Here is a 13,602-nt window from a genome sequence, read left to right on the forward strand (position 1 = left end):
CAAAACAAAACCTTAAGGAATTAAAACTTGTAATTATACATACCAGGAGCAAGTAACAAGCTGAGCAAGATTCTAAAAAGAATAATATTAAAAAGTGGACCAACCAGGAAAAGTACGAAGGGTCTTTTTCATTAAATGGCAGCTGTGCAATATTACAGCTCCAATAAAACAAATGGAAACAAACCACTTTGAAGCTTAACATAATGTGTGAATCCATAGTGTCCCCAAGAAACAGTCCACATCTCAGTGCTACCTCTGATTTTCTTAATTGGAGAAACCATATCCTGTGCTGCAGAGGACAATCTGGCCAGCTTGCTCATCTCTGCCATCACTACAGGATAAGATAATTAATTGTGATGTAAATCTTTTGGGTAATTTGCTACTCAGTTTTCAAGGTCACACTTTCTTCTGTCTTCCATCTGGAAGCTTGGTTAGTGTAGATGGTACCTTCAGTTCTTTTCTCCCCAACAACAACCTTTGGGAACAAGCAGGTGTGGGGATAAACAGGAGGCCCCTAATCACCTGTGAGCACCCTGGCCAACTGAGGACTTGCATGGAGGTCATTCCAACCTCCATTCAACACAATAACTACTGTACCTGCTAGATTAGGTGATTCTCACCTTCGTTTCGTTTCCTTCCAGATCGAGGGTTGTAACAAAGACCCACTTGGGTGGATAGGGCAGCTCCAGAAACCTCTTCACCAAACCCAGACGGATCCCCCGATTGGATCCTGTCACCAGAACGCTGAAAACGCAGAAATTCAGTGATGTTGCCATCTCTCCGGGAGCTGCAGCTTCTGCTTCCAATTTGCTTGGAACACTTCCTTCAAATATCTCTTCCTTTCATTAGAAGGACTATAATAAGGAATACGGCACACTCCCTTCTAAAACTGTTGAAAAATCTTAATAGCCTGTCTTTCCACAACAAAAGTACTCCATACAGTGGCTCCCCATAAGGAGACCACAAGACAAAAGTCTTTGACAGGTTTTAAAAGCTCTGGAAGTCAGGGAAAAATCATTTCACCTAAACTGTAGTTCGGTGCCCTCAAAAGAACTTTGGGTTTGCTTATTTCCTTTCTTGAAACATCCAGCCTAGAAGGGCCCTTAAAACAACGACCAGATGTAAAGTTCAAATGAAAGAAGTTCCTTTTTCCTACCTGGAAGGAGTGGCAAATAATTACTCTCCTGTTCATTTCAGGTACAGGTATATTCGTGGCTTTGCCAAGATTGTAACATGCACAATGATGGAGGAATACTGAAACACCCACAATAGAGGAAAGGAATGTAAAAATAGCAACTCTGGCAGAAATGGAAAAACTCACCTGTCTGGATAAGTACAAAACAATATATAATTTTATAAAACATTGGAAACCTTGTGGACATTTTTGATGGAAATGGCAAAAAATGAAATAATAATGAATTCTGGATTTGATGACTAAAAAAAGAATGGAATAAGGGATTTTGTAATATATTGAAGAGGTAAGAAGGACAATGAGTTGGTTTATAATTGTTGAAAAGATGGTTGGAAGTTGCTTATTTTTTTCTGATTCTTGTTTTTTTAATTATCTTTCTTTTCTCTTTTACTTTGCTTTTCTCTCTTCTTTTGCATATGTGTATGTGTGTGTTGATTGCATATATGTGTTTATAGGGATATGTTTAAGGTATATGTTGTGAAAAAAGTATTGGCAACTAATAGATTATGGTACAGGTTTGATGTAAGGTTTAATTCTTCATCTTCTCACATTAAACATTAAATATTAATTTTAAAAAATCCTTCCGAAAGAAAGAGAAAACAAAACCAAGATTTTCATGCCATTCAATTATTTATTTATTTATTTATTTATTTCTCCTCACTTTATTATATGTCCATGATGTTAAGGTGGGACTGATGGATCACCAGGGAAGTCGCTGACCCAAATAATCCAGAAAGGTCCCGTTGTCCTCTTCACAAAGGTTGGACAACACAGTCATGATGCCCTGTGTGCTCTCTTCCACGCTGATATCCGCCTGCCACAAAAAAAGGATCTTGTGAAACATAGAGAATCGGTCCTGCCAGCCCAGAACCCTCCCCTAAACAGATCAGCAGAATGCAGTTGGACCTCTTGACATAAATGTTCAACTCTAAAACAGACCAACCTCATTTTGGCTTGTACAAGCACAGCCCCTGTGATGGGTGATGATGCAAAGCATCATGTCAATCCCTAAATTTGGGTTCGTTAGGTTGAGCGTGAATGAGCAGGCCTCATCCACTTACTTCTAATATTTGCAAAGTGGAACTTGCTTTGCTGTTATGATTTCCAAAACAAATGTGTCAATCCTGCTTTGAATCTCATGTATGGCATGGACAGAGTCCTTGACATTTTGTATATAAGCCCATGCTTTCCTATAGAAAGAGCGCTCTGCAAATAGGCAGAATCACCAGTAGAAGAAATTCAAAGATGAGAAGTTTAGATTTAGTAGATTTCCTTTTAAGAGAAAATGTATTTTAACTTTTATAAGGGAAGATTGTTCAGTTTGTTCGCTTAAAGTTATTGCTCCTTCACTATCTTTACTTCTCATTCAGTGCTGTAATTCAACATGTAGTGTAACTTTAACAGACATAGTTGATGTGTCTATTTTTATACTAGCACATTATTTCATCAAACAAAGCACTAAAGACCCAAATAATCAAAATACCAAAACTTTCAGAGACTCATCATTAAGTCATTCATATATGTGGGGTCCTTGGTGCGCTCTGAGGTTGGTTGTTTTCTTGAAGACATTTCATTAACCAAACTAGGTAACATCATCAGTGTACTGCTATTACCTAATTTGGTAATGAAATATTTGCAAGAAAACAAACGAGCTCATAGACCACCAAGGATCTCCATTTCAAACTTGACCTATAAATATTCTCCTTTATCATTCATATGTCTTTGAAAATGTCTGTCTATGCTGATTCATAGATAACTGAATGTGTTCTATATTTTCCTATGTCCTGAGGAGTCCTTGGTGATCTCTGAGCTTGGTTGTTTTCTTGAAGACATTTCATTAACCAAACTAGGCAACATCCTCAATGCTAGTCATCAGTACTAGAGAACAACATCCCTAGCACTGATGATGTTACTTAGTTGGGTAATGAAACATCTACAAGAAAACAACCAAGTTCAAAAAGCACCAAGGACCTCTCACTTCAACCCTGAACTGCAAATATTCTCCCTTATTGGTTTTCCAACTTACACCTGAGTTGTTAGTAGTATTAACAGATCCAGGGTGGATGGCCACAGTCATGATACCATCGGCTGAATATCCAAGAGACTGACACTTGGTGAGCATGTTTAGAGCAGCCTATAACAATAAGGAAATAAGACTATGAGGGGAAAATGCATTGAAGGAATAAAGGGAAGGATAAAGTGGAGATAAAAATGTTACACAGTCCTGGAAAGGTCCATGAGGCGCATCAGCAATCAACTGAAAAATTCCTTGAGGTCACACCAGAGTGAAAATGTTTAATTATTCTTCATCTCATGCAAGCAAAATATGTGTCAGGCTTAATAACCTGTTCGGTCTGTCAAAACAATATCCCATTAAATAGAGTGGTACCTCGGTTAATCATGATGAGCAGCAAACAATTTTTTTCCATAAGGATTAATGTAATGAGTCACAAAACAACTGGCACCGACATGTTCTAGCTTGTGCATTTTAGTACTAAACAAATGAAAGTACCAGGACAAAATTTTCATGTCAAAATACATTGAGCACCAATTTGATGAGTTTCAAAGAAGTTGAGTACCAAGGTACCAATGGAGCTGCTTTTTGCAAATAATTATTTGCACCATCCCAAGACAAACATTCCCACTGATAAATTTTTTATATTGTTCCTGAGGAGCAGTTGACTTTTATACAATAAATGAAAGTGGTAACATTTTGGTTGTACAAAAACAACCTGCTCAACTTACCTTTTCTCTTTTCTTTATCTCAGTCCTTACATTAGAGGTAAACCATTCTCCAAAACTAAATGAGTTTTCTTTTTCAAAGAATCCTTTCCTACTGAATTTGAACCAAGTTCTTCTGAGGAAGAGCTCAAAAGTGGAAGGGAGGGCTTTCATACAAGACTCCTGCATCAAAACTGGGGAAACTGCTTGTAGAAGAGCACAGATGACAGCAATAAAGCATCATTGCTGACCCAGAAGTGGGACACCACACAGGGTTGCATCTCAGCAATGGATTAATATGCATATTTATCAGGGACACAGAAGCATGGACACATGCCCCCATGGGTGAAAAAGGAGGTCCCAATACCTGCAGGCAGGTCCACATAAAAGAACTCACAAGATACCTTAGAGCAGCGGTGTCCAACTACTTGATATTGGTCCCAAAAAGCCATAAGTTCAATTGAACCCAAAATGCTGCTCATATTAATAATGGCTGCCTTGCTGCTGCTCAGCCCTTGACATGGGCGTCTCCGGGCTGCCTTCTTCAGCAGGGGTAGGAATGCCTTGTAGAGAGAAGAAAAGAGAAGGAGCTGCAGTCATTTCTAAGGAAAGGAGCTGTACAATGTCTGGGAAAGGTCTTCTGTCTCTTTTCCAAGGGGACCTTCAGAGACTCATCATAATCTGAACACACCCAGGAAAACTGCTATATTCCAACACTCCCTAAAAAAACCACACCCCTAATTTGCAAATCAATATACAATTTCTAGGGTTTGAGCAGCACAGTGGTACCAAGCCCCTGAGTTATACTGAATTCAATGGTTCAATCTTTTTTTTCTCTTTTATTAAAAGTCTTCCTTTGATTGAAAGGTGTTTTGTTCCTAAACGAACCTGGCTCATTTGTAATGGACCAATGGTATTGACAGAATAAACATTCATCATATTCTTGGCATTTTCTGTTTGCAGATCGTTGAGGGTCCAAATGCCGGCATTGTTGTATAGGATGGTCAGGCCACCTTCCCCAACACATTTCTGCACTTCTTGCTGAGCGGCCTGGATGCTTTCAAGTTTAGTAACATCTAAGGAATAAACAAGGTTGTTAGGGATAACATTGTTTACCCTAACTGGTTTGGGTAAAAATAATAAATATGGTATCATGGTTTGTTAGTTAAAGTGTGTGTAACTTTAACTACAAGAATGTAATTAAGGGTGTGGTTGTAAAAGCACTATATAAGAAGCGAGGCAATGCAGCTCTCTCTCTCTGGCTTACTGATCCCTAATTACTTGATGGATTGATGACTGCGTTCTTGCTGGAAAGGGGAGAGAAGAAGGAGTGTTGATTTTTCTCAATGGAGAGAAAATAAAGATTGGATTGATTTATTGTTAGTGTACTGACATTGGCTATTCAACACGGATTTTGCAAATAGAGTATCCCCGACAAGACTTGACTGAAATTGATATATGACTAATGGACCGTTTATTTGACTATGCTATAATTCTTAAATGGAATAAACAATATTTTTGATAGCACAAGCGTATCTGTATTTTTACTGCGTGTTAACTAGAAAACTTATCTCACACATTTACCTGTCTTCTTATCTGACTTCGCTGCACATTCTGTTTAGTTTGTTTTCCTTAACACCCGTTGGGGAATCCAGGCTTAACACTGGTTATGGGCCCAGAGAGAGTGCAAAGTCAGTTTAACTAGGATAAAAACAGGTTTATGTAAAAAGTGAGATTTTGTATTGTTACACGTTACAGTAAACAGACAGCTGTGTTTTATCAATTATAAGTTTTATATCCATATAGTGAAACATGGCACAAGACAGTCTACAAAGTTTGTCCCTTATATCCAAGCTGGATGGAACAAACTATGTTTCATAGTCTATGAAATGTAGTCTACTTCTACGAAGAGAAGGTCTGTGGAACATAATTGAAAACCCACCAAACGTAGAAGAATGGGATCCTGAAGATGAGGAAGATAGTCAAAAGATAGAAGAATTTAAACAGAAAAATGAACAAGCACTTTGCATCATAGGACTAACATTAACTGATCAGCAACTTGTTCATATACGTGGAGAGAAAACTGCTGTTGGGTGTTGGCAAAAACTGAGGAGGATTTATGTTCGAGATAACGTTGGTGCTCACATAAATCTAACATGGAAGCTTTTCCGCACGTATCTCCAAAAGAATGGAGATATGCTGAGTCATTTGAATACTATGAAAAACATTTTCCAAGAACTTCATGAGAAGGAGTTAATTTTCTCTGAGCTACACCAGGTCTACATAATTCTATCTTCATTAGACGAAAGTTTTGATGACTACGTAACTTCCCTTGAAATATTGCCTAACGAAAGCCTAACTTTAACTGATATCACTGGCAGATTGATTGAAGAGGCCAGAAGAAGGCTTGAAAGAGATCAGTTAAGGAGGGAGCAACCTCAAAAGGAAAATAATGAATCTCCTACTGCATACGCAATTAAAAAGTGTTTTAATTGTGGGGGGAGAGGACATTTTGCAAGATTTTGTAAGAAATCAAAACGCCAGAATGCAAGCCAGAATACTGGAAGCCAACAAAGAAGAAATAAGAATTATGAGTTAGCAATGTATAGTAATGGAGTTGTAAATAATAATTTATTGGTGGTTGACAGTGGTGCATCCCACTGTATAACAAATGATAACAAAAAATTTGTAAAAATGTCCATGAGTTCACAGCATATCTCATTGGCAAACGGCTGGAAAATTAAAGCAAAAGGTGAAGGTATTGCACATTGTTCTTATATAAATGAGAACGTAAAAATGTTATATGTACCTCAACTTAAATTTAATTTGCTTTCAGTTAGAATGTTGGTTAGATTAGGATACATAGTTACCTTTAGGGGAGATACTTGTTTAATTGAAAAAGAAGGTAAGAAAATTACTGCAACGTTAAGAGGTGACTTATATGTGTTAAATGATAATGGTTTAGAGGTGGCTAACACAATTTATGATAATAAGAAACCTCATAATGAATGTATTCACTTGTTACACCGACGGCTAGGTCATTTAAATTTTAACATGATTAACATGATTTAACATGATTAACATGATTCAACTATCTAAAGGAATAAGTTTGAAACCTTGTAATAAGTATTTGCAATGTTCTGCTTGTAATCAAAACAAAAGCAAAGTTATACCGGCAAATAGATTTGATGGATTTACTACCAAAGAGGCTTTAGAGGTAGTATTTGCCGATATAATAGGTCCTAAAAAGCCAAGTGTAGGTGGTGCTAGATACATATTAAGCATAATGGACCACTATTCTAGGTATGGTTTCTGTTTTCTAATGAAGAGAAAAACTGAAACGTATACAAATTTCTTTAATTGGTTAAAATTTGCAGAGAGGAAAACTAAAAAGAAACTAGTAACTCTTATAACAGATAATGGTACGGAATTTACAAATAATAAATTCCAAAATAGACTTAGTATGGCAGGTATTCAACATAAAAAGTCTGCACCATATAGGCCTCAACATAATGCATTTATAGAGAGACGAGGCCAAACACTGCAATCAATGGGAAGGACAATGTTATCTGATTCTGGATTACCTGACAATTTGTGGGGAGAAGCTATAATGTGTGGGAATCACATATTAAACAATGTTGTTAATTCAACAACAGGTGAATTACCATTCACTCTGTGGCATGGTAGGAAACCTGATTTGAGTTATATTCACACATTTGGTGCACCAGCATGGGTGCATATCCCTACACAACTCAGGCACAAAGGACAACGTAGAGCTAAAAGATTAATTTTTGTTGGATATCAAGCAAACCATAGATCTTATAAATTCTGGGAACCAGGTATATCTAGAGTATACTGCAGTGCTAGTGCACAATTCCTAGAACATATAGGATGGAATAGATTAGAGCAAGATTCAGATAATGATATTATTATAGAACCCTATAAGAGGCAGAAGGAAAAGACTAGTTATAAGAAAAGTCCAATTAAAGAAGAAGTCCATGAAGAGCAAATAGAACCAGATCAAGAGGAGATAATTGATCAAGAAGAGATAGATAGTCAAGAACAGGAAATAAAGGAAAGTCCACCCGTAAGTCCTGTTATACCTAGACGTACAACGCGTATAACTAAACCACCTGATAGGTATCAGGCAAGTATTGTTTGCCAAGTAAATAAAGTTCCTACTAGCATAGATGAACTTAAGATGTATCCTGCTAAGGATCAGGAGAATTGGCAAAAGGCAATGGAAAAAGAGTTAAATTCATTAAAGGAAATGAAGGTTTATGAAGAAACCAAATTACCTCCAGGAGAAAAATCCATTGGGTGCAAATGGATATTCAAAGTAAAGACTGGAAATAATGGGAAAGTAATTTATAAGGCTAGATTAGTAGCACAAGGATTTAACCAAAATCTATTTGATTATAATGAGGTATTTGCACAAATCTTAAGGCTACAACTTTAAGAGCCGCTTTAGTATGGGCAGCTAAGAATAATTATATAGTTAACCATTTAGACGTAGAAACTGCATATCTGCATGCACCATTGCAGCATACAATATATTTGAAAAAACCGGTTGGTATAAATGATAATAAAGTAAATAGCAATGATTGTTGGAAACTCAAGAAGAGTTTATATGAATTGAAACAATCTGGCTATGAATGGAACCAATATATTGTGAAAGAATTAAACAATATAGGGTTTAAATCTGGTTTAGCAGATCCATGTATGTTTAAAAGAGAAAATAATGGAACGGTGTCATTATTGTTATTATTTACAGATGATATTGCTTTGATTACTAAGACCAATAATGAAGCTACTGAGATTATTTCATTATTAGCCAAAAAGATAAAATTAAAGCATTTAGGTGAAATCAAAAAGTATCTAGGATTGACAATTAACAAAACCACAAAAGGATTTAAGATATCTCAAGAGGATAAAATTTGCCAATTAATTAAATTGTATAAAATGGAACTTTGTAAGCCTGCAAAGACTCCAATGAGTCAGGAAATTTGCAAAATTGATGCTCAAAGTCCCAAATTTGATAAGACCATATATCAATCTTTGATTGGTAGCTTATCATATATTAGCAATTGGTCTAGGCCAGATATAGCTTATAGTATTAATCAGCTGGCACAATTTAATAATGATCCACATCAATGTCATTGGCAAGCACTAAAGAGAATTTTAAGATATCTTAAAGGAACAATGCATCATGCATTGTATCTAGAGCCAAAAGGTGATTTGATTCTTAGTGCCTATGCAGATGCAAGTTTTGCAACTGACATAAATACTAGAAAATCAACATCTGGGATGGCTATATTATTTAGTAAGACACTAATAGGGTGGAGGTCAATCAGGCAACAGCATATTAGCTTGTCAACGATGGAAGCAGAATTTTCATGTCTGTCATTACTATGCACTGACTTAATTCTGTACAAACAATTATTATTAGACATGGGTATAACTGTTAAAGATTCTATTATTGTATATGAGGACAACCAGGCAGCTATACAATTAGCTACTAATATTGCTGTAAAGACTAGATCAAAGCATACTGATTTAAGATACTTAAATGTTAGAGAATCTGTGAAAAATGGTCTAATTAAACTTGAGTACTGCATAACAGAAGAAAATATTGCAGACCAGTTTACAAAAGCTCAAGGTGTTGTAAAATTTAAAGAGAGTTGTGACAATTATGATTTAAAGGTGTAAATGGTTATATTATTGTAATATTATTATTATTACCCAAAAGGGGAGAATGTTAGGGATAACATTGTTTACCCTAACTGGTTTGGGTAAAAATAATAAATATGGTATCATGGTTTGTTAGTTAAAGTGTGTGTAACTTTAACTACAAGAATGTAATTAAGGGTGTGGTTGTAAAAGCACTATATAAGAAGCGAGGCAATGCAGCTCTCTCTCTCTGGCTTACTGATCCCTAATTACTTGATGGATTGATGACTGCGTTCTTGCTGGAAAGGGGAGAGAAGAAGGAGTGTTGATTTTTCTCAACGGAGAGAAAATAAAGATTGGATTGATTTATTGTAAGTGTACTGACATTGGCTATTCAACACGGATTTTGCAAATAGAGTATCCCCGACAAGACTTGACTGAAATTGATATATGACTAATGGACCGTTTATTTGACTATGCTATAATTCTTAAATGGAATAAACAATATTTTTGATAGCACAAGCGTATCTGTATTTTTACTGCGTGTTAACTAGAAAACTTATCTCACACATTTACCTGTCTTCCTATCTGACTTCGCTGCACATTCTGTTTAGTTTGTTTTCCTTAACACCCGTTGGGGAATCCAGCCTTAACAAAGGTTATGGAAACATCAGCAACATTAAGTTCTTTAATTGCAAGGCAAAAGCTTCCTGAAACCACAGTGTGTCTTGGTGTCTCTTCACACCACTAACCACCTTCAAACTTCAAAGAAAGAACTTTTATGATCACACAAGTCGACCTAGTTTCTCTGCTCTGAACTGACTCCCGCAGAGCGCTAAACTCAGATGGTTTTTACACACTATATCCAAATCGTGGCTTTATAACCAAAAGCACAAACTCACAACTGATTCTGTTTCTCCAACACTCAACCCCAGACTGACAATTGAAATCACTTGCATTGAGATGGGCGACTATAGAAATTGAATAAAACAATTAAAATATAAAGATGCACATGAGGTCTTCCTGGACCCTGTGAACTAATATAAAGTTTGCCTGATATATAATCAGGGGCAATCTATCAGGGCTGAAAAGAGATTAGTTTACAGATTCTTGGAATAGATTGGCGTTCAGTTTGAGGGTTGGAAGTCCACATTTCTTAAAGCTGCTAATTTTGACAAGCACTGCTGTGTACCGTCTCTTCCCTTCTCAAAGCAGAGGTGCAGATGTTCCTTTATGTCAGATGCCCATGCATGGAGCTTTATCTGACTGCCCACCTCTTGGAAGGGGAAGCAGTTTATCTTTATTTAACTGGGGGGGCGGGGTGGTCACACAACAATCTACCCCAACTCAAAGTAACCACTGTGAACCAAGCCACAACCATCACCACCACCAACTGAGTTTATTGTTTAACCATTGGATCATATCAACAGTATATATGTGAAGTCTTTCAACACCAAAGTCGCAGAGTCTTTCTTCAAATCGAACAGCCTGTAATTGCAGATACTTGCCATGAGACCTAGTTGTTCAGAACATCCTCACATGCTATTCTAACATGTGGAGGCATGTAAGTTAAATTCTCTTCTCTCTGGGAAGCTGACTTTCATGAACCCAACCAATGATGTTTACAGCTTTGGTTAGTTCTGAGAATAACGTTGAATTTTGTTGCTCTGGACATTCCTCTAATACCAAACTTGTCCCATTTTCACATGGCTCTTCAAACTTACCTAATTGCAATACCACCAGATTCGGATGTTTGCAAGCCAACTCTCTTAGTTCCTGGAGAGAGAAAAAAGATCTTAGATTGTTCTGTGAGTTAAAATTCACAGAGAATGATATGAGCTGGATGCCAAGGAAGACAATCTCAAAAGCAGGAATGAAGTGTGATTTCTGCTTCATTAGATGTGTAACAAGTCTTTCTGAATGAAACAAAATTTAAGGAACTAAATTAAAGCTTAATGCAATTTAGGATCTTAATCCATTCAACTTAACCCAACCCAACCATATATTGCTCCCCTCAAAACCCTCTACACTCTACTGTAGATTCAAAGCTTTTTAAGGGGACCCCCCCCACACTATAAAATTAATGGCTCAGTCCTGAATTCACCCTTGAATTCTGAGTCTTATCTTGTAGAATAGCTTATCTATTCAATCTTTATCTGGACAATTAGGAGCAAAATAGCCCATTGGTGGACAAACAACTTGATCTACTCACATTTTGTTTTCTAGGAATATAATGCATGAAGCAGAGTATTTATGGCAGAGCTTGCCCATGGGATGCGATCAAAAAAATTCATAGAGAGATGTAATAGATTTTGTTGATATGAAGTAGATTTAATTACATGTTCTTTTCACTGTCTCACTTACCTTTTGCATTATGCCTTAATTTATTTTGCTTGATATTTTCCTGTACTTAACTCTATTCCTCTGCTTTGAATGGCATTGTTTTTTTAAAAAAATATTTTTGGTTGAATATAAGAAACAAATTATGCTATAGAGAAGAAGAAACAACGGGGATTATGCAGTGAGAAAAATTAATACATAATAACCAAGATAGAATTAATAGAATTTAAGGAAATTCTATAGAATTTAAATTCAATAGAATTTAAGGAAAAGGAAAAAAGAAAAGGGGAACTCTATACGGTTTAAACAGAAGGAATTCCATCTGCCTGCTGCGAAAGGAAAGAATATAATTGATGTATAAGTGTACGTGTGTCAGAATATTCCTGGGATATTCAAAATGCAAGGTTGACATTCAGCCTCAGTTCAAATTCTGAATCACTATTTCCAACCCATCCTGTACTAACTAATTCTTACCTCGGTTTCTTTTCCTTCCAGATCAAGAGTTGTAGCAAAGACCCATTTGGGTGGATAGGGCAGCTCCAGAAATCTCTTCACCAGACCCAGACCAATCCCTCGATCAGATCCAGTCACCAGAACACTGAAAACACAGAAATCCATTGATTTTGCCATCTCTCCAGGAGCTGCAGCTTCTGCTTGCAACTTACGCAGTGGTATGTTTCAAATGCTTCTTCTCACAGAGGGAGATATAACATTATAATGAATGGACAACACCCACCTTTAGATCTTTTGGGGAACTGTATTTATTATTACATTTGTTTGCTGCCAACTCCCAGCGACTCTGTCCACAACTATTTTAATTATTTCAAAAACCAGCATTGCTTGCCTATAACTGAAGGAACAATCAGGAAAACAAGCTGCTGCTCTACGGAATATATTTATGACTTACTTGCACCCATGGCTGTAATGTATTTCCTAGGACACTCCTGTTTCTGAATTCACCCCTGGAAAAAAGAGTGGAAAGGCATGCCTTGCCTTAAATGTCATTCTTCACGGTCAGTTTGTATCCAGAAGTTGTGACAGAGCCACACTTTTCATGGGAAAGTGCCACCAAGGAGCTGGCTTACCTTCAACCCTGTTCCTTGTGAAATCTGGTTCCCACCCAGTCAATGTACAGATCTGCCACAATATCTTGCACAGTGGGAGAAGTTAGGAATGTCCCTTCCTTGGTTTCTTTTCTCTGCCTGTCAGGCAGCAGCTGGCTTTGTCTCCCTTATTTGATCTTTCCCTAGGCAGCCAACATGATGATACGGACAACGAAGGAGACATTCTGGACTACCCAGAACAGATTGAGCAAATGGCAGAAAGGGCACCACTGACCTATTTGGACAGGGACAAAACTAAAAGTTCCTTTATTGAAAGAGAAAACTCTGGAAAGTTTGTGGGATTTTTTTTTTGCTGTAAATGGAAAAAGTCTCCATCGCCTGTTGCTCTGTTACGAGCTGAAACATCTGGGTGAAACTGATGGACCACCAGGGATTTGGGCAGCCCAACCAATCCACCAAGGTCCTCTTTGTCCTCTTCAGAAAGCTTGGACAAGATTGTCATGATGTCTTGTGTGCTCTTTTCCATGCTCATTTCCAGCTGCCCCCAAAAAAGATCTCATGAAGTTTAGAGAATCAATTTGGCCCAGCCCAGAATCCTTACCCTGGTAAGGATTT

General features: G+C 37.1%; 1 protein-coding gene across 1 annotated transcript; it reads right to left on the minus strand.

The window, feature by feature from the left end:
- LOC148129829 (uncharacterized) lies at positions 1–12,570 on the minus strand. The gene is made up of 7 exons (XM_087971560.1): positions 12,398–12,570; positions 11,308–11,359; positions 4,802–4,989; positions 4,318–4,476; positions 3,219–3,326; positions 1,854–2,006; positions 1–744 (listed from the first exon to the last, which is right to left on the minus strand). Exons 1-6 carry the CDS (start codon positions 12,551–12,553, stop codon positions 1,893–1,895), a joined length of 777 nt encoding a protein of 258 aa, XP_087827686.1. The 5' UTR covers positions 12,554–12,570; the 3' UTR covers positions 1–744; positions 1,854–1,892.
- Positions 12,571–13,602: the final 1,032 nt, after the last annotated feature.

This window comes from Notechis scutatus, chromosome 9 (genome assembly GCF_049901735.1).
Source record: "Notechis scutatus isolate UNSWTSFEM ecotype Mainland chromosome 9, rNotScu1.2, whole genome shotgun sequence".
Lineage (NCBI taxonomy): Eukaryota > Metazoa > Chordata > Lepidosauria > Squamata > Elapidae > Notechis > Notechis scutatus.